This window comes from Oncorhynchus keta, chromosome 19 (assembly GCF_023373465.1).
Source record: "Oncorhynchus keta strain PuntledgeMale-10-30-2019 chromosome 19, Oket_V2, whole genome shotgun sequence".
NCBI lineage: Eukaryota > Metazoa > Chordata > Actinopteri > Salmoniformes > Salmonidae > Oncorhynchus > Oncorhynchus keta.
This window is the reverse complement of record NC_068439.1, coordinates 29,725,074-29,748,658: the sequence shown is the minus strand read 5'-3', so window position 1 is coordinate 29,748,658 and position 23,585 is coordinate 29,725,074. Positions and strand designations below refer to the sequence as shown.

At 48.0% G+C, this 23,585-nt stretch overlaps 1 protein-coding gene across 3 annotated transcripts in view; it reads left to right on the top strand.

Annotated features, from left to right (window-relative positions):
- The window catches only part of arid1ab (AT rich interactive domain 1Ab (SWI-like)), a 69,406-nt gene extending 47,920 nt beyond the window's left edge, over positions 1-21,486 (top strand). For 2 of the 3 annotated variants that reach the window (XM_035793023.2, XM_035793020.2), the window contains exons 5-19: positions 7,277-7,517; positions 7,743-7,829; positions 8,072-8,242; positions 9,647-9,965; positions 10,759-10,919; positions 11,093-11,202; positions 11,473-11,682; positions 11,904-12,108; positions 13,974-14,106; positions 14,322-14,479; positions 14,732-14,996; positions 15,224-15,320; positions 15,532-16,372; positions 17,719-17,849; positions 18,100-21,486. In XM_035793023.2, the coding sequence (XP_035648916.1) occupies positions 7,277-7,517; positions 7,743-7,829; positions 8,072-8,242; positions 9,647-9,965; positions 10,759-10,919; positions 11,093-11,202; positions 11,473-11,682; positions 11,904-12,108; positions 13,974-14,106; positions 14,322-14,479; positions 14,732-14,996; positions 15,224-15,320; positions 15,532-16,372; positions 17,719-17,849; positions 18,100-19,992 (5,022 nt within the window). In that variant the 3' untranslated portion in view covers positions 19,993-21,486. The remainder of the gene's footprint in view (positions 1-7,276; positions 7,518-7,742; positions 7,830-8,071; positions 8,243-9,646; positions 9,966-10,758; positions 10,920-11,092; positions 11,203-11,472; positions 11,683-11,903; positions 12,109-13,973; positions 14,107-14,321; positions 14,480-14,731; positions 14,997-15,223; positions 15,321-15,531; positions 16,373-17,718; positions 17,850-18,099) is intronic. The other variant, XM_035793021.2, reaches the window with a different exon arrangement.
- Positions 21,487-23,585: the final 2,099 nt, after the last annotated feature.

Here is a 23,585-nt window from a genome sequence, read left to right as displayed (position 1 = left end):
GTGGTTCCTCCCTCCCAGCCCCCAGATCAACCCCTGGTATCAGACAGGCTGTTGTTCCTCCCTCCCAGCCCCCAGATCAACCCCTGGTATCAGACAGGCTGTGGTTCCAGCCCCCAGATCAGCGCCTGGTATCAGGCAGGCTAGGCAGACCCTGGTCCCTCCCTCCCAGCCCCTCCTATCCCATCACCCAGGACAGGGCAGCTGCCTGCCTCACTGGGGCATCTGTGCAGAGCTTTGGGATTCTCCTCTACCATTGTGATATGTACAAAAGCCCCCCCCACACACACACAAACACCCTAGCCCCATTATTCACAGCAGTTAGTTAGACCCCCCGCTCTGTATTGCACACAGGCTGCTGCAGTGTGTGTTACTACCAGTAGATAACCTCAATGTTCAGGTGTTCAATGTTTACAAACCCATCTAGTCAGGTAGACAATTTTTTCATGACTAAACATTTGACCCATCCGTGCTCTTAAGCATAATCATCTAGATTTCTGAAAAGAACACCTGAGCAATATTGATTTAGTTTATTATGCTGTTAAAAAAACTGGATAGCAGTCTGTTACCTTTTTATACGATGTCCCCTTCCCACGTTGCCTCCTCTACCTTTTCCATTAATTACAATCCCCATATGGTGTTCTGTATTAAGTAGCAGGCTAATGTTGCTCTCGGGGGAGATGGGACTGGGAAGGGACTAGGTCTGTAGAGGGAACATACCTTTTAGATTAGGAGGGGTTCCGAGTGGCGTGTGCTAGGGGAGAGAACAGCATCTAGGTTTGGGGTATACTGTTTTGCATTTGGCTCTGCTGCCCTACCTGCCGTCAGGGCAGAGACTAGAATGATTTTCATTTAAATGTAATCAATTATCCCCCACGCTCTTACATTGCTTGGATATTAGGATATTCTACGATGGTTTCAGCAAGACCGCAGTAATGCGTTGTAGTCGATTCTATAGCCCTGTGTGTATGGTTGGCTTTATGTTGTATAAGGTACCATTGGTGGTAGTGAGCTTCTCATTCTGCAGCCTTGTGTTTCTGAAACTGTAATGGCTGCTGTGCTGTATGAGGCTGGGGCCTGCCTCTTCTCCTCTCTCTTCTCTTCTACTCCTCTCTCTGTTTCTCCACTGTGGGATGGGAGTGCCCCCTTATGGTTGAGCTCTGCCTAGCCAACCCAGAGCTGGGGAGCTGGGGCTGTGGTTCTCCATCTCTACACCCACACTGAGTAACCCAGAACACTCTAACCTACCCTGGCCCTGCATGCAGGGAACATTCCAAACCCTCTCCTCTGACCATGGATGGTCATCTCCCCTCCCCCACTTCTCCTGTTCAACTCTCCTGTTCAACTGTATTCAACTGTGTATGTTCAGATGTTACGAGGGTCTATGGTGGAGCCACATACTCACAGAATGCAAAATGGCCCCCAACAACTACTGAACGAAAGGCAAATATGAAAATAGGTATTTGTTGTCATATTAAGCCTATAAAATGGCTGCAGTGCAGTCGTCATTTGAATACCATGCATCTGAGTCCAGGTAGTGGATATGCACTGAAGCAGTGGGGAGAAAACACTGGAAGTGAAATCAGGTGAGATGTTGTTTTGATAGTGAAATGGGGTCTTTGGAAAAATAATTTAATCTCTTCTGAGAAGATCAGAGACGCACAGTACCATAGCAAGCAGACATTACCCATAGTAACCGGAGGTAAGGTACGATTTAGTGTTCAGTTAGTAGAGCAGTACTATAACTGATGAAAACATAATGCAAAGCTGGGAGGAAGAGGATGGCTTTGGTTTATTTGAGCTTCTTGTAACAATGATGCCACTTCTTGTGACTGCAGCGTGACCCCTATAGGCTCACAGGGAGGCCAGAGGGGAGGGGCGGTGTCTGCACTAATGTGTTAATGTGTCAACACACGTGGAGTATGGTTACCATGGCAGCCCCAGAGATGCAGCAAGCTTTTTTTTCTTCTTCTTTCTCCTCACCCATCCCCCTCCCCCACCCATCTCCTCACCCATCCCCCTCCCCTCACCCATCTCCTCGCCCATCTCCTCTCCCCCCCCTCACCCATCCCCCTCCCCTCTCTGGAGAGGATGACAGAGCATATGTGCAGACGTACGTGTTCCTATGCCCTATCTACTGTCTCTGTGTGTTTTTATCCCCAAAGCCTGTTTGTCTGTGTTTCTGTGTGTACTGAGGTCTGTTCTCAGAACCTGGCAGGCAGTGAGTGGGTGAGCAAGCAAGCCAGAGGGAAATAGAGAGAGGGGGGTGTTATTGAGAGTGGGTGACTGTGAGCTGAACTCTTCCAGGACCACCAGCCCACTAGTCCCCAGATCATGTTACACTGCTGTCCCTGACCCGGTCACAGCCTAGCCTCCAGATAGCAGCTAGGTTACTGACTGACTGGTGATGTCACAGCACACTCACACTAACCACTGTCCTCCCCCTACTTTCTGCTTCTCATGGGCTGTGTCGAAAATACACTACTTTTGAACTGGGCCCCATAGAGCTCTGGTCAAAAGTAGTGCACTAAATAAGGAATAACGTGCCATTTTGGACTGTAGTGTAGACTAATGTTCTGGAGTTTAGCCTGATTGATTCACTGAAGTAATTTGCAAATGGAATACATTAGACTGTAGAGTGGATGGAACAGGAGACTGGAGCTGTAAGGCTATGCTAGTGGCTGCTTTAGAAACAACATGGATACTTACTATAAGACTATGAAAATTGGGTCAAATGATCTTTTAAGACTGGACCTTAGGAATTCATTATTTTATCATTTTTATCTCTAGAATTTTAGATTTTGTTTTACAAGTGCTTTTCTATTTTAGTCGGTGTTTTCTTGTTTTAAAAGATGGAATCGAGCTCTATGGAAGTTCCCATGTTAGCTGGAAACACAAAATGGCTGCCACCGAGCAGAGGGGGAGATGGTGCTATAGAGGAGCTGCAGCACTGGCTTCCACTCTCTCTCTCTCACCCACGTTGCGCTAGCTTAGCCTTAGTACGTAACATATGTGGATTGTTGTCAGGGCTCTGATAGGGGTCTGTTTTCTATTTCTGGGTCATTTCTATTCAATAGTCTTTTCCCCCAGCCCTTCTGTACTGCACCATCCTCTCTTTACTCTCCCTCATTCTCCATCCCTCTCTCTATCTCTCTATCTTTCTCTGTGATGAGTAGCCATCTGGTGAATGGCAGCAGTAGGTAGTGCTGGCACCCCCCTGTTAAGCTCTCTCTCTCTGTGTCCAGGCAGCCAGCAGATCTGTGCAGTCAGCACAACTGAACAGGACAGAGCAGAGCCTGGCTCTCGCTCTCACTGCTGCTGCTAATATTGTGTTGGGGGGGGAAAAATCAATGACTGGCTGCGGAGTGGGAGTAGTATAGCTAGGCAGAGGTTCTGTGTGTGTGTGTGTGTGTGTGTGTACACAGCACTGGCTGTATCCAGGGATCACAGCTGACAGTTTTGGTTGGGGGAGATTATTGGGGAATTTTAAAGAGGTTGTTTGCGCGTCGTGCACAATAACTGGTTATTCAGTTCTCTCGCTAAGCTCCACACTGGTAGGACCATACCTTGTGTCACATTCAGTGTCTCCCTTCCCATTTTCCCAGGTACTTTTCTTGGTGTAGCCTAATTTTCTCTGGTAAAATGCAAGACGTTAGAAAATGTAGCATTCTTTCTATGTTAAACATTAGACATATGAAGGCCCTGCATTATTTTAGTGAGCAAAACCTTGCTGTTTCATTGAAAGATCATTTAGTTGTGTGGCTGCTAGCCAAATAGTGTTGCACTTCTGTTGTCATTTGATGGAAATGAAGCTATTTTGTGCCGAATGTGTTGCACTAATGTATTTTCTGTGAAGGGAAACTATAGTTGCACATCCCTGATCACTCTGACGAAGATAAACACGGTTGACTTTCAATATAAAACCCAGGTGAAATGGTTTAAAATGCTGATTTCTAAACTCTAACCCGACCACTGTTTCCTGGTCTTGCTGAGTTTCTCTATAGTCCTGATGCCTGTCTATTTAGAGTGAGCTCCAAAAATATTTTGACTGTGACACATTTTTGGTGTTGTTTTGGCTCTGTACTCCAGAACTTTGGATTTGAAATTATACAATGACTGTGTGGTTAACGTGCAGGCTGTCAGCTTTACATTTGAGGTATTTTCATCTATATCTGGTAAACCATTTAGAAATTACAGTCATTTTTGTACATAGCCCCCCATTTTAGAGGACCAAAAAATTGGGACAATTTAATTTGTGTATTAAAGTACTAATAAGTTTAGTATTTAGTCCCATATTCATTGCATGCAATGACTACATCAAGCTTGTGACTCTACAAATGTGTTGGATACATTTGCTGTTTGTTTTGGTTTTGGTAACATTTACTCCTGAGGTGCTGACCTGTTGCACCCTCGACATCCACTGTGATTATTATTATTTGACCCTGCTGGTCCTCTGAGCATTTGAACATCTTGGCCATGTTCTGTTATAATCTCCACCCGGCACAGCCAGAAGAGGACTGGCCACCCCACAGCCTGGTTCCTCTCTGTTTCTTCCTAGGTTCTGGTTTTCTAGGGAGTTTTTCCTAGCCACCGTGCTTCTACACCTGCAATGCTTGCTGTTTGGGGTTTTAGGCTGGGTTTCTGTACAGCACTTTGAGATATCAGCTGATGTAAAAAAGAATAATCAAAAAAGGGCTATGTAAATGCTTTGGTTGTTTCTCTGATTATTTTGTGCCAAATCGAAATGAATGGTACATACAGTATTGTCTCATTTTGGAGTCACTTTTTATTGTAAATAAGAATAGAATACGTTTCTGAGCACTTCTACATGACTGTGGATGCTACCGTGATTACGGATAATCCTTGACTGAATGGTGTATAATCATGAGTGATAAAGTTAGACTCGTACATATCATACCCACCCAAAAATGCTAACCTCCTACTGTTTTTGATATTATTTTTTTTATCCCTTATATTACCAGGTAAGTTGACTGAGAACACATGATCATTTACAGTAACGACCTGGGGAATAGTTACAGGGGAGAGGGGTGGATGAATGAGCCAATTGTAAACTGGGGATGATTAAGTGACCATGATGGTATGATGGCCAGATTGGGAATTTAGTCAGGACGCCAGGGTTAACACCACAACTTTTAAGATAGGTGCCATGGGATCTTTAGTGACCACAGAGAGATTCAGGACACCCATTTAATGTCCCATCCAAAAGACTGCACCCTACACAGGGCAATGTCCCCAATCACTGACTTGAGGCATTGGGATATTTTCTTTAGACCAGAGGAAAGGGTGCCTCCTACTGGCCCTCCAACACCACTTCCAGCAGCACCTGGTCTCCCATCCAGGAACCGACCAGGACCAACCCTGCTTAGCTTCAGGAGCAATTGTATTGGTGAGAGGTTAGCATGTCGTGTGGGCATGATGTTTGTGCCTCTAATTTTCTCACTCATCATTATTCAAGATTCATTCAGGATTATCCATAATCATGGTAGAATCCACATTCATGTAGAAGTGTTTAGGGACATAAATTATATTCTTATTTACAGTAAAAGTGACTCCAAAATCACACTACATTATTTACCATTAATTTCTATTGGTCATAAAATAATCTGAAACCCAACCAAAACAAACAGAAGTTTGTAGTCACAAGCTATGTACAAAAAGTGCCGCAATTTCCAAAGGGTGTACCCGATATGGATGAAAATAGCCTCAAATGAAAGCTGTCAGTCTGCACTTCAACCTCATAGTTACTGTATCATTTCAAATCCAAAGTGCTACAGCCCCCCAAATGGTCACTGTCCCAATACTTTTGGAGCTCACTGTATGTGACCTCTTAATGAGATGACCACAGAACACAGCCTTAGATGATTAACCCCTCACCTCTGACCTTTAACGCCTACCTTGTGGCCTTGGTGGGGTGGGGATGGAGTTTCTCTTGCTCTCTCTCTGAGACGGAGTGGGGTCCTCAAGCAGGGAGATGGGCAGGGATGCTGGCAGGCAGGGCTGGGCCCTGGGCAGAATGCTACAATGACTGCTTTACCTGGGCTGCCTCTCTCTCGCCCTGCCTCCCGTCAACCCTGCTGTCAGATGACTGGTCTTGTGAGTACTGTGACCAGAGTGGGGGAGGTCAACTAACACGGTTCAAATCCTGACATGGCTCTTTAACAAGGGATGCCTCCTCACTTTTTGGTCTAGCCCCCAATCTGAGCATTTTTCTTTTATTATCCACCTGCACCCCCCTGGGTTGCTTACAGAAAAGGGGGGACACTCTTGGGACATATATATATATATACACATTCTCGTGAAGTCCAAGGCAAGGCCACTATTATAGAGTGGAGTTGCATACAGACACTCCCCACCTCTCCTGTGGGTTACACACACACACACACGCACACAATGCCATGTTCTTGCGTGGGTCATGGCACTCACAGTTCTTTGCTGGCATAGAGCGAGAACGAGGGAGGCGAGGGTTGCTGAATCATCGTCCTCCTTCTGTCGGCCCCTCTCGGGTGCCTCCGTCAGGTCACGGCCCAAAAATAGCACCGGGCTCCGTTTCAACTTGAAAACCGCCGGCTTCGGGGCCGCAGCCAGCCTCTCTGCCTGCCTGCCACAGAGTGTGAGATTTTTGTGGGAATACTTGGCTACCTTCCAGTGAGTTTTTTTTTCTTTTTCTCTTTCTTTCTCCACCACCTCCCTCCACTTCTTTTTTCCCTTCCCTCCCTCCGTGACTGTCAGCTGAACTAGCTGTTAGAGAGGAGAACACATGGGATCCACGGGCGTGTAAACAACTGAACTTCCTGCTTGAACACAATGATCAGCCCACCTCTTCTGACAATGGCATTGCCACACCATAGCATTAGGGCCAGACTGAATCCTGAACTGGGGAAAATGTGTCACCCCCACAATGTATTGTGAATAGCCAGATGGATAAATGGTGACGCTTATGTCTCTGAATTGGACACAGGACTGCAGTGTTTCTTCTGAGATGCATCACACAGCTGGTGGGTTTTGTTGTCTTCGTCCCTGGAATCTGTTCATGTGGATCCCCTCTATAGACTTTGGACAGATGAGACGACTTGACTTTTGCTGCCCAATATGTTTGAACCTACAACCCACAATATCCAAGTGAACTTCACACGTTCTATTGCATAACCAAAACCATGTCTTCCAAATAAATAAATACTGTTTCTCGATTCATACTTCCTAGTGTTCTATGTCATTCTATGGTACTTACTCTCTCCTCTCTCGCCTTCTCTCGTTCCAGGACCTCTCTGGTTCTATAGATGACCTGCCGACTGGTACGGAGGGGGCTCTGAGTCCGGGCGTCAGCACGTCGGGGGTGTCCAGTAGCCAGGGGGAACAGAGTAACCCCGCCCAGTCACCCTTCTCACCTCACACCTCGCCACACTTGCCTGGCATCCGCGGGCCCTCCCCTTCCCCCGTGGGCTCCCCTGCCAGCGTCACCCCCTCCCGCTCTGGACCCCTCTCGCCTGCTGCCGTGCCAGGTGGGTGGAGAGAGAGAATAGAGCTACACGCGTTTATGATCGCACATCCAAGTGGTCAATAGAGCCACCGATGTTGGTTTCCAGAGAGAAGCAGTAATATCCTATCACATAGTACACGTCCAGCTTCCTGAAGCCGGTGTAAAACACCACTTTGTTGTAAGATGGAGGCTTGATCTGTTTGCTATGATGCCCATTGGGTCTGAATCTCTGGTGATAATCACGCAGGTAACCAGATGCCTGCCCGGCCACCCAGCGCCCATTCAGACAGCATCCACTCATCCATGAACCAGTCAGCCATGGGCCAGGACAGGGGTGAGTAGGTTAAGAGAGGGGTCGTGTTTGAGATCGACTACCCTGGCGCAGGTGACTGCAGCCTGCACGATCGACAAATCAAACTTGCTTATTTCTAGTTTGTTAGGACGGATTGACTTTCAACACCTGTCCCTCAATGGGCTTTTAGGAGACGAAAACGACTCTTCTATGGCTGCTGTGTGTGAATGAAAAGAGTGTAGCTAACTTTTCCTTTCCTCCATCTCACGCTCTTTCTTTTGTAGTGTACATGCGTAACCCCCAGATGCCTCCGTACGGGTCGCCGCAGCAACCTGGCTCCGCCTTATCCCCCCGCCAGTCGTCGGGAGGCCAGATGCATCCTGGGATGGGGCCCTACCCTCAGAACAACTCCATGGGGAACTACGGCCCTCAGGGTGGACAGTACGGACCACAAGGTGAGGCTCCGTACACACAGCTCTTACACAATGAAGTCATCAGGTTGGTTCTGTCCCGCTGAATGGGGCGGCAGATAGCCTAGTGGTTAAAGCGTTGTGCCAGTAACCGATAGGTCGCTGGTTCGAATACCCGAGCCAACTAGGTGAAAAACCTGTTTGTGTCCTTGAGCAAGGCACTTAACCCTAACTTGCTCCAGGGGCGCCACACTATTATGGCTGACCTTGTAGGTTGGCCTGACTTGCCTAGTTCAATAAAAAAATCAAATGACCGGCCTAAATATTCCAGGTCTCTCTTGAAAAGGAGACTAACCTGGTTAAATGAATGTTAGGAAGATACGTTCACAACTATGTAGACCTCATACAAACCGATGGCAGCTACGCAAAGTGTTTTGCCGCTCCGCGTGATGGAAGGCTGCATGCTGAAGCACCTTGGTTATAATGGGATAAGCAGGGGGAAGAAGACAAAGGGCTTCATTGCCAAAATCCCGAAGTATCCCTTTAACGATGTCCGTTAAGAGCTGCTGAATGATTTTTCTCCCGGCTTAGTGAAAGGAATGGGAGAAGAAAAGGGGAAATAAGTGTCAACAGGGAACATACGATCCTCCTGTTCTAGATCTTAGCGCGGTAGTAGGAGCCACGTGCTCCCTTTCTTGCTTTAAAGTGCTATTGCTGTGACATACACACGTGGCTCGCCCTGATTGTAAAGCCATTGATTGTCGGGATAGTAGGAGCACTGTACCCTCCTTTTGTCCTCTTTTATAGCCTGGCATTGGTTTCTGGACCGTTGAAAAAGATCAGAACATTCTAATCTTTCACAAGATTTCGTAGCTTAGATACAGTGAACCCTTTTGAAGCTGCATTTTAAATGTAGAATAAAAATGTAAAACGTGTAATTTTCTCTAGCTCTCTCCCTCAGAGGGCTTTTTTCACTGTTTTTGAAGAAGTATGGAGATAGATTAGTCATCGAATCAGACTCTAGCCCAGCGTCTACACCATGTTTCATCAGCTAGCCTGTCAGAACAGAGACCGACCATATCTGTGGAGTTAAATTTAGACGTGGACCACTGAAACTCCCAGGCAGGTTTCTATATGCCGGAGGCTAGAAGGTTTCTGAGGCAGACTAGGTCTAGGGTTCACCACAGGCTGCATACAACAGGCCTAAAGATACACCACAGGTATCGATATATCTGCTTGAATCCAAACCACCTCCTTTTTAAACTCACCTCCCAGCTGTTAAGTCCTTTTTCTTATTTAAGATTAGAATGCCTTACTCTGTTAGAGTAAGACCTGGGTTGTATTCAATTAAAATAAGACGTTTGGAAATGATGAAATGGGAAGGTACTACATGGGCAAATGACATATGCCCTCTAGAACCTGATGTATCTCTCTCTCCCCACCCTCCAGGCTACCCCAGACAGCCTGGCTACAGTGGCATGCCCAACGCCAACTATCCTGGAGGTCCAGGAGGCATGAACCCTATGCCAGGCCAGGCTGGTGGGGTGCCGTACGCAGGCATGCCCCCCGGCAGGATGGGTCCAGGTCAGATGGGTGCTCGCCCCTACGGCCCTGGGATGGGCCCCAATATGGGCCCTGGCATGCCCCCACAGGTGACCTCTGGGATGTGTCCCCCTCCAGGCATGAACAGGAAGGTCCCCGGGGGCCCTCCGGATGCAGCCTCCGCCATGCACCACGGTGGCCCCGGAGCTAACTCTATACATAACAGGTAGGCCGCCTGGTCTGCACTCAACGACACAGTATTGCTGCTTTAGGAGACAGATTCGCGTGCCATTCAGTGTTACATGGTTAATCTCTTTGTTGGAAAGAGAACCCCATTGTTTGATCTTTCCCACTCCCAGCGGGTGAGGTCCGGTGTGAGCCCATTCAGTCTACCAGTCAGGCAGGGTAACACAGAACACAGGGACAGAGAGGAAAGCTCACACCGTTGTTCAGTCAGGAAGTCAGCTGAGGCTCAGAGCAGAGAAACAGCTCCAGAGACAGACAGGCAGACAGACAGACAGACAGACAGACAGGTGGAGAAGCCTGGAGACCCAAACGGGTATATCAGGAGGTAAGATGTTTTGAAACAGAGGGAAATACTCTTTATTTTTTTTTATAAGAGTGTACCCTACTGAACACAACCCAGGTGTCCACTGAGGATGTTGAGCAGAGAGGGAAGGGGAAAAAAGGGACGGAGATAACAAGGGATTTTAGGCAAATGTGGGCCACTGTAAGAAAAGGGAGGGATGATAAATACAGTATTCGGACATTTTAGTTGGTTTTGTTCGTGAAAGATTATTCATATCGTCAGATTAAAATCTCCAAAACAGAAACTTGTCAGGAAATGGAATAAACTGCCATATTTCCCCATTGACGAACATACAATTTAGAAACGTCAGAAGCTATTTTGAATCCGTTTTCGTTATGAGGTTTTCATCCGACGGTATTCTTCCGCGTATGTTTTTTAACTGTCATGTATCGTAACCATTGTGAATGGTTTTATGTTGCCCCCCCCTCAGGCCTCCAGGCTACCCCCCCAACATGCCCCAGGGGATGATGGGAGCAGGGTCTCCGTACGGCCCGGGGCCGGGGGCCATCAACAGCATGCAGGGCATGTTGAACCAAGGAGGACCCTATGGAGGAGGGCCCATGGGAGGGAACATGGCCAACAACACACCTGGTGAGTCTGGAGGACATATCCAATCTGTTGCGTCTCGACATTTTATTATCACCAAACTCAAGTGGACAACATTTTTGCTTTTGGCATATCATCTGACGTGATATTTGAAATTGTATAGAACTGGATTGAAATGTTACTTAACTAATAAGTAACATTTGTTCTCCTTCTGCCAGGCATTGTTCCTAGCCCTGAGTTTGGCATCGATGTCAAACTGAACCCAGCCCAGAAGATGAACAACAAGGTGGACGGCACGCCCAAACCTGAAACCAAGAAGGTAAAGAAGGTTTGTGGTCACCGACTTTGTGGTACTGAATGATACAGTCAGAATGAAAGCGCTGCATGGTTGTGTTTGTGCATAGAAATAGAATCCCTAGGAAGGTCAAAGCCCCTCTGACCATGGCACTTTGGCTGGTAACGTCATGGGCACACTCAATATGGCTGACCTAGTATTGGGATTCTACTACTGTGGCTTGGTGAGTGGAAGTAAGTTGATGTCAATGGTGAACATCAAGCCAAATCCTCACCTCTTCCTCCTCCCATTTCCCTCTTTCAGAAGTCAAACTCTTCGACGACGACCAATGAGAAGATAACTCGTCTGTATGAGCTGGGTCCGGAGCCGGAGAGGAGGACTTGGGTAGACCGGTATCTGGCGTTCACTGAGGAGAAGGCCACGGGCATGACCAACCTTCCTGCCGTGGGACGCAAACCTCTGGACCTCTTCAGACTTTACGTCTCGGTCAAAGAGATAGGAGGCCTCACACAGGTCAGTGGGATACCGGTTTTGCAGTACTTGGTGTTTAGTGTGTCTTTATCTGTGTGTTTTAGTATACCGACGTGTCATCATTTGCCTGATAATCTTGTCTTATCGTCACTTAATGTTTCTACAGAAATCTAGAGTTGTTCTATGAACACATAGTTACCTAGTCTGGACTGTTTGAGAGCTCTGTGGTGTTGTAAGCTCTCCTCGTTCCGCCCGCCCACCAGGTGAACAAGAATAAGAAGTGGAGGGAGTTGTCCACCAACCTGAACGTGGGCACGTCCAGCAGCGCCGCCAGCTCTCTGAAGAAGCAGTACATCCAGTGTCTGTACGCCTTCGAGTGTAAGATCGAACGTGGCGAGGACCCGCCCCCGGATCTCTTCATCGACGCCAAAAAGACCACCCAGCCCAAGATCCAGCCCCCCAGCCCAGGTCAGTGTTGTGTGTGTGTGTGTGTGCATCAGCCCCCAGCCCAGGTCAGTGCCGGACAGTCAAACTAAACCTTTACGTCCCCTCCCTCCCATACCGACTCTGTTCAGGTTGACTTATAGTCGTATTGATTCAACTGGAATGAATGAAAGTTTTTCATTTCTCCAGTCTCTTGCGGTTGGTTACTGTTCTATTTATCACATGGATCTCTCGTTTCCCTCCTCGCCCCATATAACTGGGCCATGAACTAGCATATTTTACTGTATCCTATTTATTTTAAAGTTAAAAGGCAATCTTCCAACACCGTTTTGTCATCTCTGTATGAGACGCCGCCTTCTCTAAATCACCGCTGTTTTGGCTGATAAGTGATAGCGTTGCCAAGGTAGTAAGTCACGGGTGTAAATACTCCCTGGCATTTACCAAAGTGTGTGTGTGTAAAGACAAGGGGCGGGGTCGACTTGTCCTTTAGCCTGGTATGTGTTGGTATGTGTCCTGTCCTGGATGTCAACGTCCTTCTGCCCCCTCAGGCCACAAACACTCATTCAGTTTATTCTAAACATATTGGTATGCTGAGGCAGTCCTGTGGTTGTCTATGAGAGGCGCAGATCGTGTGTGTTTTGTTCTGTGGTTCCTCATCGTCTAATGCTGGAGGTTAAAGGGGCTGCCCTCAGTCATCTGCCCTACGCTGCTTCTCTCCTCAGGGGGGTGTAGTGTTCTGTTGGTGTTCTCACCCTAAATGCTATTTGTTTTGGAGAGGCTGGTCTCTGGGATCCCCCAGCCTGCCTGGCAGACACACCATGATGACATGATGCCAGAACTAGCCACGTGCTCCTCAGCAGTCTGCTCTGCTGGTCTGGTCTGGCCTAGCCAAGGATAGTCAGTCATATCTGGTGGCAGAGAGTCAGTGCTGGGGGGATGGTGGGTGAGGAGTCAGGGAGGGAGTTGGGGGGCGGAAAGGGACGAGGATGAAGGGGGATTGTCTGTTGATACCTCCATTACTAGCTGCTGCTGCTAATACTACTACAGTGCCTGGTGTCTGGTTCCTGGCCCACGGCTTCAGACACCCTCTCCCTCCCTCCCTGGAGCTTTGTGCTGAGCCAGAAAATGATGAATGGGAAGAGAGGTGGGTGGGTGTGTGTGTAAAGTGACACACTTTTTTTTTTTTTGCTCCCTCCCTTGACTGCTCTTTTTTTCCCTCCCTGAGATTCTGCCCCCTCCTCCTTCCCTTCTCTTCAGCTGTAGTGGAGGGAAATCCCTGCCCCAGGGGAGGGAGGGAGAGGGGCAGGGATTTCCCTCCAGCTGACTGATGTGAGCGGTGCTGTATGTGACAAGTGAGAAAATGTGAATAACTGTGACCTGCCAATGACCTCCTGTGTGTGTTTGTGTCAGTTAATGAATGGAACACATGACACATCAGAAAGGCGTGAGCTGGGCAAAGGACGAGAGCCCCCCCCCGCCATGCAACACAAACACACTGGGCCATGTGGTAATCTGACGAGAGCCCCCTCCCCCATGCCATGCAACACACACACTGAACCATGTGGTAATCTGATGAGAGCCCCCCCATGCCATGCACCACAAACACACTGAACCATGTGGTAATCTGACAGAGGCTGACTTTCGATCATTGTTTCCTGGTGACTTGGTGATGCCATCAGCTAGGCATGCTGAGATGTAGGATTCCCAAAGCCAGCCTGACTCCTCTGTGCACTGTGTGTGCAGCATGGGGTTTGAGAGAGGTTTAGCCTCAACACTGCTAAGGTGGTCTCTCTATCTCTCACTGTGAGCCTCTACTACCACTGAGGCTGTGTGGGATTTAGCCCTGTGACGTGTGCCTAAAATGTGTGTATTTCTACTGTGTGTTGCAGCTGGGTCTGGATCTCTGCAGGGCCCCCAGACCCCCCAGTCCACCAGTAGTTCCATGGCGGAGGGGGGGGACCTGAAGCCCCCCACCCCAGCCTCCACCCCTCACAGCCAGATACCCCCCATGCCAGGAGTCAGGTACCTATGATACTCTCTACTACTCTCTCAAAACATCACTCTACCACACCTGACAACAATCTCCTACCCTTCCTCCTTTCACCGAAGAATTGTTTGTAACTAAAACAGAAGAGATTTTTCCATTCAAGGGGAAGCAAACTCATTAACACAATTGAAAACTCTATTTAGCTTTTTTTTATTGTGTGGGTAATTAACTCTCTCTTGCTTCCCTATAGGCTGCAGGACCCGTTTGCAGACGGGGGCGACCCGGCGTTTGCCAGACGGAACTCTATGACCCCTAACAGCTACCAGCCTGGGATGGGTGGTCCGGAGATGATGGGGCGCATGGGGCCCTATGAACCCAACAAGGACCCCTTTGGTGGCATGAGGAAAGGTGAGCAGTGGGTTAACTGGTTTTTAGACATTTTATTTGGAGGTCATAGGAAATTGTAGAAGAATGCTGTACGAAGACTTGGAGTATATTGTCTATCATCCAGTGTGATCATGCGTGGCTCAGCTGGTTAAGACTGTGGCTTTGTGGGTTGTGGTGGGTTCTAACCACCTGCTAAGTGGCCTAGACAGACTTGTCCCGTTCAATATTGAGACACTGTTTAGTGTTTAACCAGAACTCTTTGTGTCTCTGCAGCTGGAGAGCAATTCATGACTCCAGCGTTGGGCCCTAACAGTGGTGTGGAGGGGCAGTTCAACAGAGGCCCCCCAGGGCCCATGGTCCCCAACATGCAGATGGGTCAGAGACAACAGTACCCCTATGTACCTGGATATGACAGGAGACAGGAACCAGGGATGGGTCCTGATGGCAGTATGGGTCCTGGAGCCCCCCAGCCCAACCTGATGCCTTCAGGGGCCGATTCGGGGATGTACTCCCCCAGCCGACCCCCACCGGTGCAACGGTCAGTACCTCAAACTGGGCTAAGTCACATAATGGATCTTATACATGTTAAATAATTACTGTATTTTGTCAAGAAGGTGTGGATCTCGGTGTGAGCTTATGTTATCTATTCAAATGTTTACCTTGTCTTATTTTGTGTTGTTTTCTGTGTAGTTTATTTGAGTTAAGTTCTGCTGCATTTCAATAGCCAAAGTGTTAGTTTGTTTACCTTGTTGTATGTTGTTTCAGGCATGATTCCTATGGTAATCAGTATCCTGGCCAAGGAGCGCCACCTGGTGGCCCCTACCCCAATCAGCAGCCAGGAATGTTTCCACAGCAACAACCGGTAAGAACATTTTGTCCACTGCTCTCTTTGTATACCCATATCTGCTTCAGAAGCCTTGTAAATGTGGAGTTAAAATGGACTTACATTTATCAGTATAACTTCCATGTAATGAATGTGGGATGAGATATATATATTTAACTTGAAATGTATTGAATTCATAATCAATACTATTGTTTTGATATTGAGATGCTAACAATGTTACTGTCTTCAGAACTATAAGCGGTCTCCAGGTGACGGGACCTACGGTCCCCCAGCGAAGCGTCACGAGGGGGATGGGATGTACAATGTCCCCTTCAGCGGTCAGCAGCAGCCAGGGCCCCAGCCCCCTGGGGCCCCCCAGGGCCAACAGGACATGTACAATCAGTACAACACAGGTTATCCCGGCTCCGACCGCCGACCACCTGGCCCCCAGGGCCAGTTCCCCTTCCCCTTCGGCCGAGACCGGGGGCCCTCTAGCGGTGGCCCAAACTCCCAGTCCCCCATGCCTCCCCAAATGATGGGCAGCCCAATGCAGGCGGCCCCTGACGGCCCTCAGTGCCCCATGTGGCAGGGACGCAACGAGATGGGCTACCCCAACTACCCCAACCGCCCGGGGCCTCCGGGACCTGGCCAGGGGCCCCCCCAGGGGTACCACGGCATGAACCGGTCTGAGGAGATGATGCCAGGGGCAGACCAGCGGATTAACCACGAGGGCCAGTGGCCGGGACACCCCAACCAGAGACAACCCCCCTATGGGCCGGGGGGCTCGGGTCCCCCCATGTCCAGACCTCTGCAGTCCAACTATCAGAGCTCCCAGAACCACATATCCCAGGTGTCTAGTCCTGCCCCCATGCCCCGCCCCATGGAGAGCCGGACGTCCCCCTCCAAGTCTCCCTACATGCACTCCGGCATCAAGATGCAGAAGGCGGGTCCCCCCGTGCCTGCTTCCCACATAGGCCAGGCCCCTGTGCAGCCCCCTCTCATCAGGCGGGACATATCCTTCCCCCCAGGGTCGGTGGAGGCCTCCCAACCCATCCTCAAACCCAGAGGAAGACTCACCATGAAAGACATCGGTACGCACACTTGCCATTTTCAGGAGATTAAATGTTAGCAGACACTTTACACAATGTCACTTACATTGGGGTCACTTAGAAATGTTCTTGTTTTTGAAAGAAAAGGTCCTTTAAAATAATATCAAATTGATCAGAAATACAGTGTAGACATTGTTAATGTTGTAAATGACTATTGTAGCTGGAAACGGCTGATTTAAAAAAAAAAAAAAAAAAAAAAAATGTAGAATAAAAATAATAGTAATAATTATGGAATATCTACATAGGCGAGCCCATTTTCTGCAACTATCACTCCTGTGTTCCAATGGCACGTTGTGTTAGCTAATCCAAGTTTATAATTTTATAAGGCTAATTGATCACTAGAAAACCCTTTTGCAATTATGTTAGCACTGCTGAAAACTGTTGTACTGATTAAAGAAGCGATACAACTGGCCTTCTTTAGACTAGTTGAGTATCTGGAGCATCAGCATATGTGGGTTTGATTACAGGCTCAAACTTGCCAGAAACAAAGAACTTTCTTCTGAAACTTGTCAGTCTATTCTTGTTCTGAGAAATGAAGGCTTCCATGCAAGAAATTGCCAAGAAAATGAAGATCTCGTACAATGCTGTGTACTTCACAGAACAGAGCAAACTCGCCTCTTCACTGTTGATGTTGAGGCTGGTGTTTTGCGGGTACTATTTAATGAAGCTGCCAGTTGAGGACTTGTGAAGCGTCTGTTGCTCAAACTAGACACTCATGTACTTGTCCTCTTGCTCATTTGTGCACCGGGGCCTCCCACTCATTCTGTTCTAGTTGGAGACAGTTTGCGCTGTTCTGTGAAGGGAGTAGTACACAGTGTTGTATGAGATCTTCAGTTTCTTGACAGTTTCTCGCATGGAATAGCCTTCATTTTTCATAACAAGAATAGACTGACAAGTTTCAGAAGTAAGTTCTTTGTTTCTGGCCATTTGAGCCTGTAATCGAACCCACAAATGCTGACGCTCCAGATACTCATTTACTCCAAAAAAAGGCCAGTTTTATTGCTTCTTTAATCAGAACAACAGTTTTCAGCTGTGCTGCTAACATTGTTAAAAGGGTTTTCTAATTTTAAAATTATAAACTTGGATTCGCTAACACGTGCCATTGGAACACAGGAGTGATAGTTGCTGATATTGGGCCTCTGTAGATATACCATTAAAAATCAGCAGTTTCCAGCTACAATGGTCATTTACAACATTAACAATGTCTACACTGTATTTCTGATCAATTTTATGTTACTTTAATGGATTGAAAAAGGTCTGTAATGCTAGTAAAGTGGTTCCATCCTCCTGTATCAGTCACTGATGTATTTTCTGCTGTGTTCTCTCAGGCACCCCAGAGGCCTGGAGAGTGATGATGTCACTGAAGTCAGGCTTACTAGCTGAGAGCACTTGGGCCTTGGACACCATTAATATTCTACTGTATGATGACAACAGCATTTCTACTTTCAACCTCTGCCAGGTGAGTTACAACAACAGGCCTTAGAATGAAACACCCATAATACTTTTATTATATTAATATTATACTTAAAAAATATAACATTTTTACCAGATGATAGTGTTTTTCTTTAAGAAGCATTCTAATAAAACTTTCAAATATCTATGTATTGTCTGACATTATTCTCCAATCAGATTTTCTAGGTTGTCACATCTCTGAATAAAGAATTCATGCATGATTACAGCCTGTCCTGTCATATCCTGTTTCCTCTCAGCTGCCTGGGTTCCTGGAGCTGGTAGTGGAGTATTTCAGACGCTGCCTCATCGAGATCTTTGGCATCCTGAAGGAGTATGAGGTGGGAGACCCTGGCCAGAGGATGCTCATCGACCCGCATACTGCCGACGAAGACTGCTCTGATGAAGAGCTACCTGAGCAGGAGGACATGGAGGAGGACGAGGAAGAAGAAGAGGATGACGAAGAGGAGGAGGAGGAGAGGAAAAGCAACACAGACACCACCACCTCGTCGCAGCAGGTCCAGGTGAAACAGGAGGGGGTGGGGAAAGAGGAGAAATCCACAACGGAGAAGTTGACAGCAGAGGAGGAAAGGGAAGGAGGAGAGTCTTCTTCTTCCTCCTCCCCAGCCCCTCAGGACTCTAGCCTCTCCCAGGAGAAACCCAAACAGGCCAGTAAGTTCGACAAGCTGCCCATCAAGATGGTGCGTAAGAAAGACCCCTTCCCCGGTTGCCGTTCCAGTAAACTAGGCCGGCGGCAGAGCTTTGACAGCGGACTGATCCACTGGAGTATCGGCGGGGGGGACACCACGGAACACATCCAGACCCACTTCGAGAGCCGGTCCGACCTCCTCAAGCAGCGGAAACGGGTGCCGCCGTCAGTCACCGAGAGCAGGAAGAAGGTTGCCGTGACTGTGTCGGAACACCCTGAGAAGACCAAGCCTGGCAAGGAGCAGACCACCTCCCCTGCAGAGAAGACCACCAAGACCTCCGCCCCAACCACACCTGCCCCGGTCACCGCCACCATTGACGACGTGCTGTCGGCCCGGCCGGGCTCGGTGACGGAGGAGGCGGTGCGAGGAGCAGCTGAGGAGCAGAAAGAGAGCGGGGGACAGTTCCTGTTCTCCATCCGCCAGGCACAGCAGAGCCGACGCAACATCACCATCCTGGAGGACGAGCCTCACAGCAAGGACGAGACCCCACTGAGCACGCTGTCGGACTGGCAGGATGCCCTGGCTCGCCGCTGCATCTGCGTCTCCAACATTGTTCGATCGCTCTCCTTCATCCCCGGCAACGACCTGGAGATGTCCAAACACCCAGGGCTGCTGCTGCTGCTGGGCCGTCTGGTCCTGCTCCACCACCGTCACCCAGAGAGGAAACAGGCCCCCGTCACCTACGAGAAGGAGGAGGACGAGGGGGTGAGCTGTGAGAGGGACGAATGGTGGTGGGACTGTCTGGAGGTCCTCAGGGAGAACTGCCTGGTCACTCTGGCAAACATCTCTGGCCAGCTGGACCTGTCCATCTACCCAGAGAGCATCTGTCTGCCCCTGCTGGATGGCCTGCTCCACTGGGCTGTTTGTCCCTCAGCCGAGGCCTTGGACCCCTTCCCCATGCTGGGGCCCCACGGGGCCCTATCCCCCCAGAGACTGGTGCTGGAGACCCTCAGCAAGCTGAGCATCCAGGACAACAACGTGGACCTTATCCTGGCCACTCCTCCATTCAGCCGGCTGGAGAAGCTGTACGGGACGCTGGTGCGTCTGGTCGGGGAGAGGAAGGTGGCTGTCTGCAGGGAGATGTCTGTGGTCTTACTGGCCAACCTGGCCCAGGGAGACAGCATGGCGGCCAGGGCCATCGCCATGCAGAAGGCCAGCGTTGGTAACCTCCTGGGCTTCCTGGAGGACAGTCTGGCAGCCACGCAGTACCAGCAGAGCCAGAGTTCCCTGATGCACCTACAGGGGGCTCACTTTGAGCCCACCAGTGTGGACATGATGCGGCGAGCGGCCCGTGCCCTGCACGCCATGGCTAAGGTGGAGGAGAACCACTCAGAGTTCACCCTGTACGAGTCCCGCCTACTGGACATCTCTGTCTCACCACTCATGAACTCTCTGGTGTCCCATGTGATCTGTGACGTACTCTTTCTGATTGGCCAGTCATGACAGCCGTGGGGGTTTCAGCTTCGCTTTCTCTTTCTGTTCCCCCACCCCGTTCTTCACCCCACCCTTATTTTTTTTGTGTGTCGAGTGGGAGAACTAAGAGCAAAACTGACTGTCCTAGTTTTAATTTATGCAAAATCACCTCGGATTCCACTGTCTGTCCTTTCTACCCCCCTGGTTCTCACTTAAAGGATAGATTTACTGAAGTAGCGGTGGAGTTAAACATTCTGGAACACGGAAACTGAGAAACTAACGTGGATATGTGATAAAACAGATTAAATGGGACCCTGGCTTGGGAGGGAGGGAGAGCGCTGCCCGGCGAGAAACAACTTTTTTAATGAAAAGATTTTAAAAAATTGACACAAAAAAATAAAACATAAAAACTGTAACCAAAGTTGCTGTCTCGTTTACAGTGAGTTTGGGGGATATATGTGCCCGGGTTCTCCTCCCTTGGAGTTGGTGGTGAGCAGGGCGGGCATGGACAGGGAAAAGCTGTTTTTGGTTAATGTACGGTGAAACAGACTCCTGGACTCTGGTTTGGTATACTGCTGTAACTTGGACGCTCTCTATTCAGCCCTACACGACCCAGGTTATCAGCTGAGAACAGACAGACGGACATCTTCAACGGGGAGGAGGCCTGTGCAGTAGATTGTAGGACTTTTTCCCCCCTGTACTGTACACCTTAAAAACAACTGTAAACATACTGTAATAATACTGTTTCACACTGAGATACGCTGGCTTGGCAGCAAACTGTAGTTTTTAAAAATGATTTTAGTTAAATGTTGAACTGAGAGAGATGACAAAAGGCTTTCCCCCCAAAGTATCGTGAACCTTACAACACCCCGACCTCTTCTTTGTCCCTCGATTGTATGACTTGACCCTTATAAAATAAGTCACCTTTTAGGACTGCTCCTCTACTTTAGACTCAGTCCCGACTGCTGTGTATATATGATGTTGTACATTACACCTCTCTCTTTCTCTCTAACCTTTCTGTTGCTCTTCACCATTTTTAATCTTAGATGAATTAAAGGTTACACTCAAGTGAAATTCCCTGCATCAAGTTCGCCATGGAATTACCTTTGAACCCTCACCCCTGACCCACCCGCCTGTCTCTCGCTACAGGGACTCCGCTGCTGCGACTCCCTCGCAACGTCTCATCCCACTCCCACACACACCCCCACGACACACACTGATCAAGTTTGTCTCCAGTACCACTGAGTCTAACATGACAGAAACCATGTCTGCTACAGTTCCATTTCAGCTCCTACATCAAAGCAAAGCAAGACCCCTGATGAAGAAATAAACCGTTTGAATTTTGTTCATTTGTTTTTCCAGTGATATGGATTCTGCATATTTGTATTTCAGACGATGTAGCTAAAGACTTGATGTAAATTCCTATTTTTTTCCCTTTTCTTGGCTTAATGAATATAATTTCTTCATTATGAAATCTTTATACTATATGTTCCACGTGTTACGAATAAATGTACATTAAATCTTCGTAAGACGTTTGATTTATTTACTATGGGCTTTTGAATGTGTCTGTTATTGGTGGCCCTGCAGTCATACACCACAGGTGTATTCACTAGGATCCGAACGGGCCGAAACAGGGCAGAAACTCTCATTTTGTACAAAGTGTTTTCCGTTACAAAGCATTTTGCTACAGTGTGCCACACGTCTTTTGGATGTTAGGATCTCTGCTGTAGTCAAGTTGAGGCATATATATATCTTTTTTTTTACAATGCTACTGATCTCTACCATGTGTATAGTTGATAATCTCCTAGAGGTTGCTGATAGTGTGTTATGAGATTGAGCATAGAACTGTACATACAGGAAGTGTGCTATCTACCTTCAACTCGATTTTGTTAGCTACCTCAAATTGGGTTCAGCCAGGTTCTAGCACCGTAGAGGCCAGTACATTGCTTAAAAGTAGACTGAACTGACGTTTCCATGAGCAGCACCGGCGATATTGAGCTTGTTTTTGAGTGGTAAATCAAAAGCAACTGACTAGACAAAAGTCGAGCAGTTTGGCCCGCTCTTGTGTGCAGAACTGCTCTTACTTAGCGACATCTGTGGGTTTTCAAGCAGGATCTGTTCATTTCAAGGCCTGCCACATCTCAATTGGGATTAGGTCTGGACTTGAACCATTTTCATGTACACTTGATTGTGTGTTTTGTATCATTGTCTTGCTGCATGATCCAGCTGCGCTTCAGCTTCAGCTCAGACAGATGGCCTGACATTCTCCTGTAGAATTATCTGATACAGAGCAGAATTCATGGTTCCTTCTATTTAAGGCAAGTCGTCCAGGTCCTGAGGCAGCAAAACATCCCCAAACCATCACACTACCACCACCATGCTTGACTGCTGTTTGGAGTGTTTATCTGACTGAAGAAAAACAAAAATTAGATATATCCGATATATCCTCCCCACTTCTAAACCAAAGTTGTGCCCCTGGTCAAAATAACTTTTTGCCTGACATGGGTCCCATTATGCCTGGTGAAAACCAAACACAGCATTCCACAGTTGGTTCCAGTTTCAATCAGGTCTTTGGTCACATTTGCGTGGGTCAAACAACACCCTAATGATTGGTTGACAATAGAGCCTCACACAATGCAGGAGATAGATGCAGGATGAAGAGCAATAACTATGTATATGAATGGACAAAAAAACATTGATCACTTGACGCCATTCCTATGTGAAGACTCAACAGCATATTGAAGCCAAATGAAGTTGGTTAAGATGGCGTCTCATGGAGACAACTTTTGCAGTTTGAACTACTCCAGGAAGTGACATTCCAGGCTTGCTCAGTGCTGCCCCCTCTCATTGACAAATGTAAGTTCAATGCCAACTGGGGTATTTCAGGCTGCCATTAGCAACTAAACTATTCTTATAACCTCTTCTGTGTGCGATTTAAAATAATTGGTTCAAGGACACATCTGGTGTATTAGAATACATTATTGCTACCATGATTGTCTTCAAATGTGTTATTTATCTTAACAGTTAGAACCGATGACGTGTTCCTACGCATGAGTTTAGATTAGCCAACGTCTCCATGATATCGCCGACAAGTGTGATTGGGGATTTCTATTGGAGAAGCAGTTTCTGCCTATCTTCATACTGTAGTGTGACTTCACTCTCACACGGTATCTGCGCATTTGCTTCACAGGTTTGCTTCACAGCGTTGTAGCCAGGGGACCAAAAAAGAAGAGAAGTTGAGCCCCGTGCTTCAAATCTAATTTATTTATACAGCCCTTCTTACATCAGCTGATATCTCAAAGTGCTGTACAGAAACCCAGCCTAAAACCCCAAACAGCAAGCAATGAAGGTGTAGAAGCACGGTGGCTAGGAAAAACTAGAAAATCTAGAGAGGAACCAGGCTATGAGGGGTGGCCAGTCCTCTTCTGACTGTGCCGGGTGGAGATTATAAAAGAACATAGCCGCAGGCAGAACAGTTGAAACTGGAGCAGCAGCATGGCCAGGTGGACTGCGGACAGCAAGGAGTCATCATGCCAGGTAGTCCTGAGGCATGGTCCTAGGGCTCAGGTCCTCCGAGAGAGAGAAAAAAAGAGAGAATTAGAGAGAGCATACTTAAATTCACA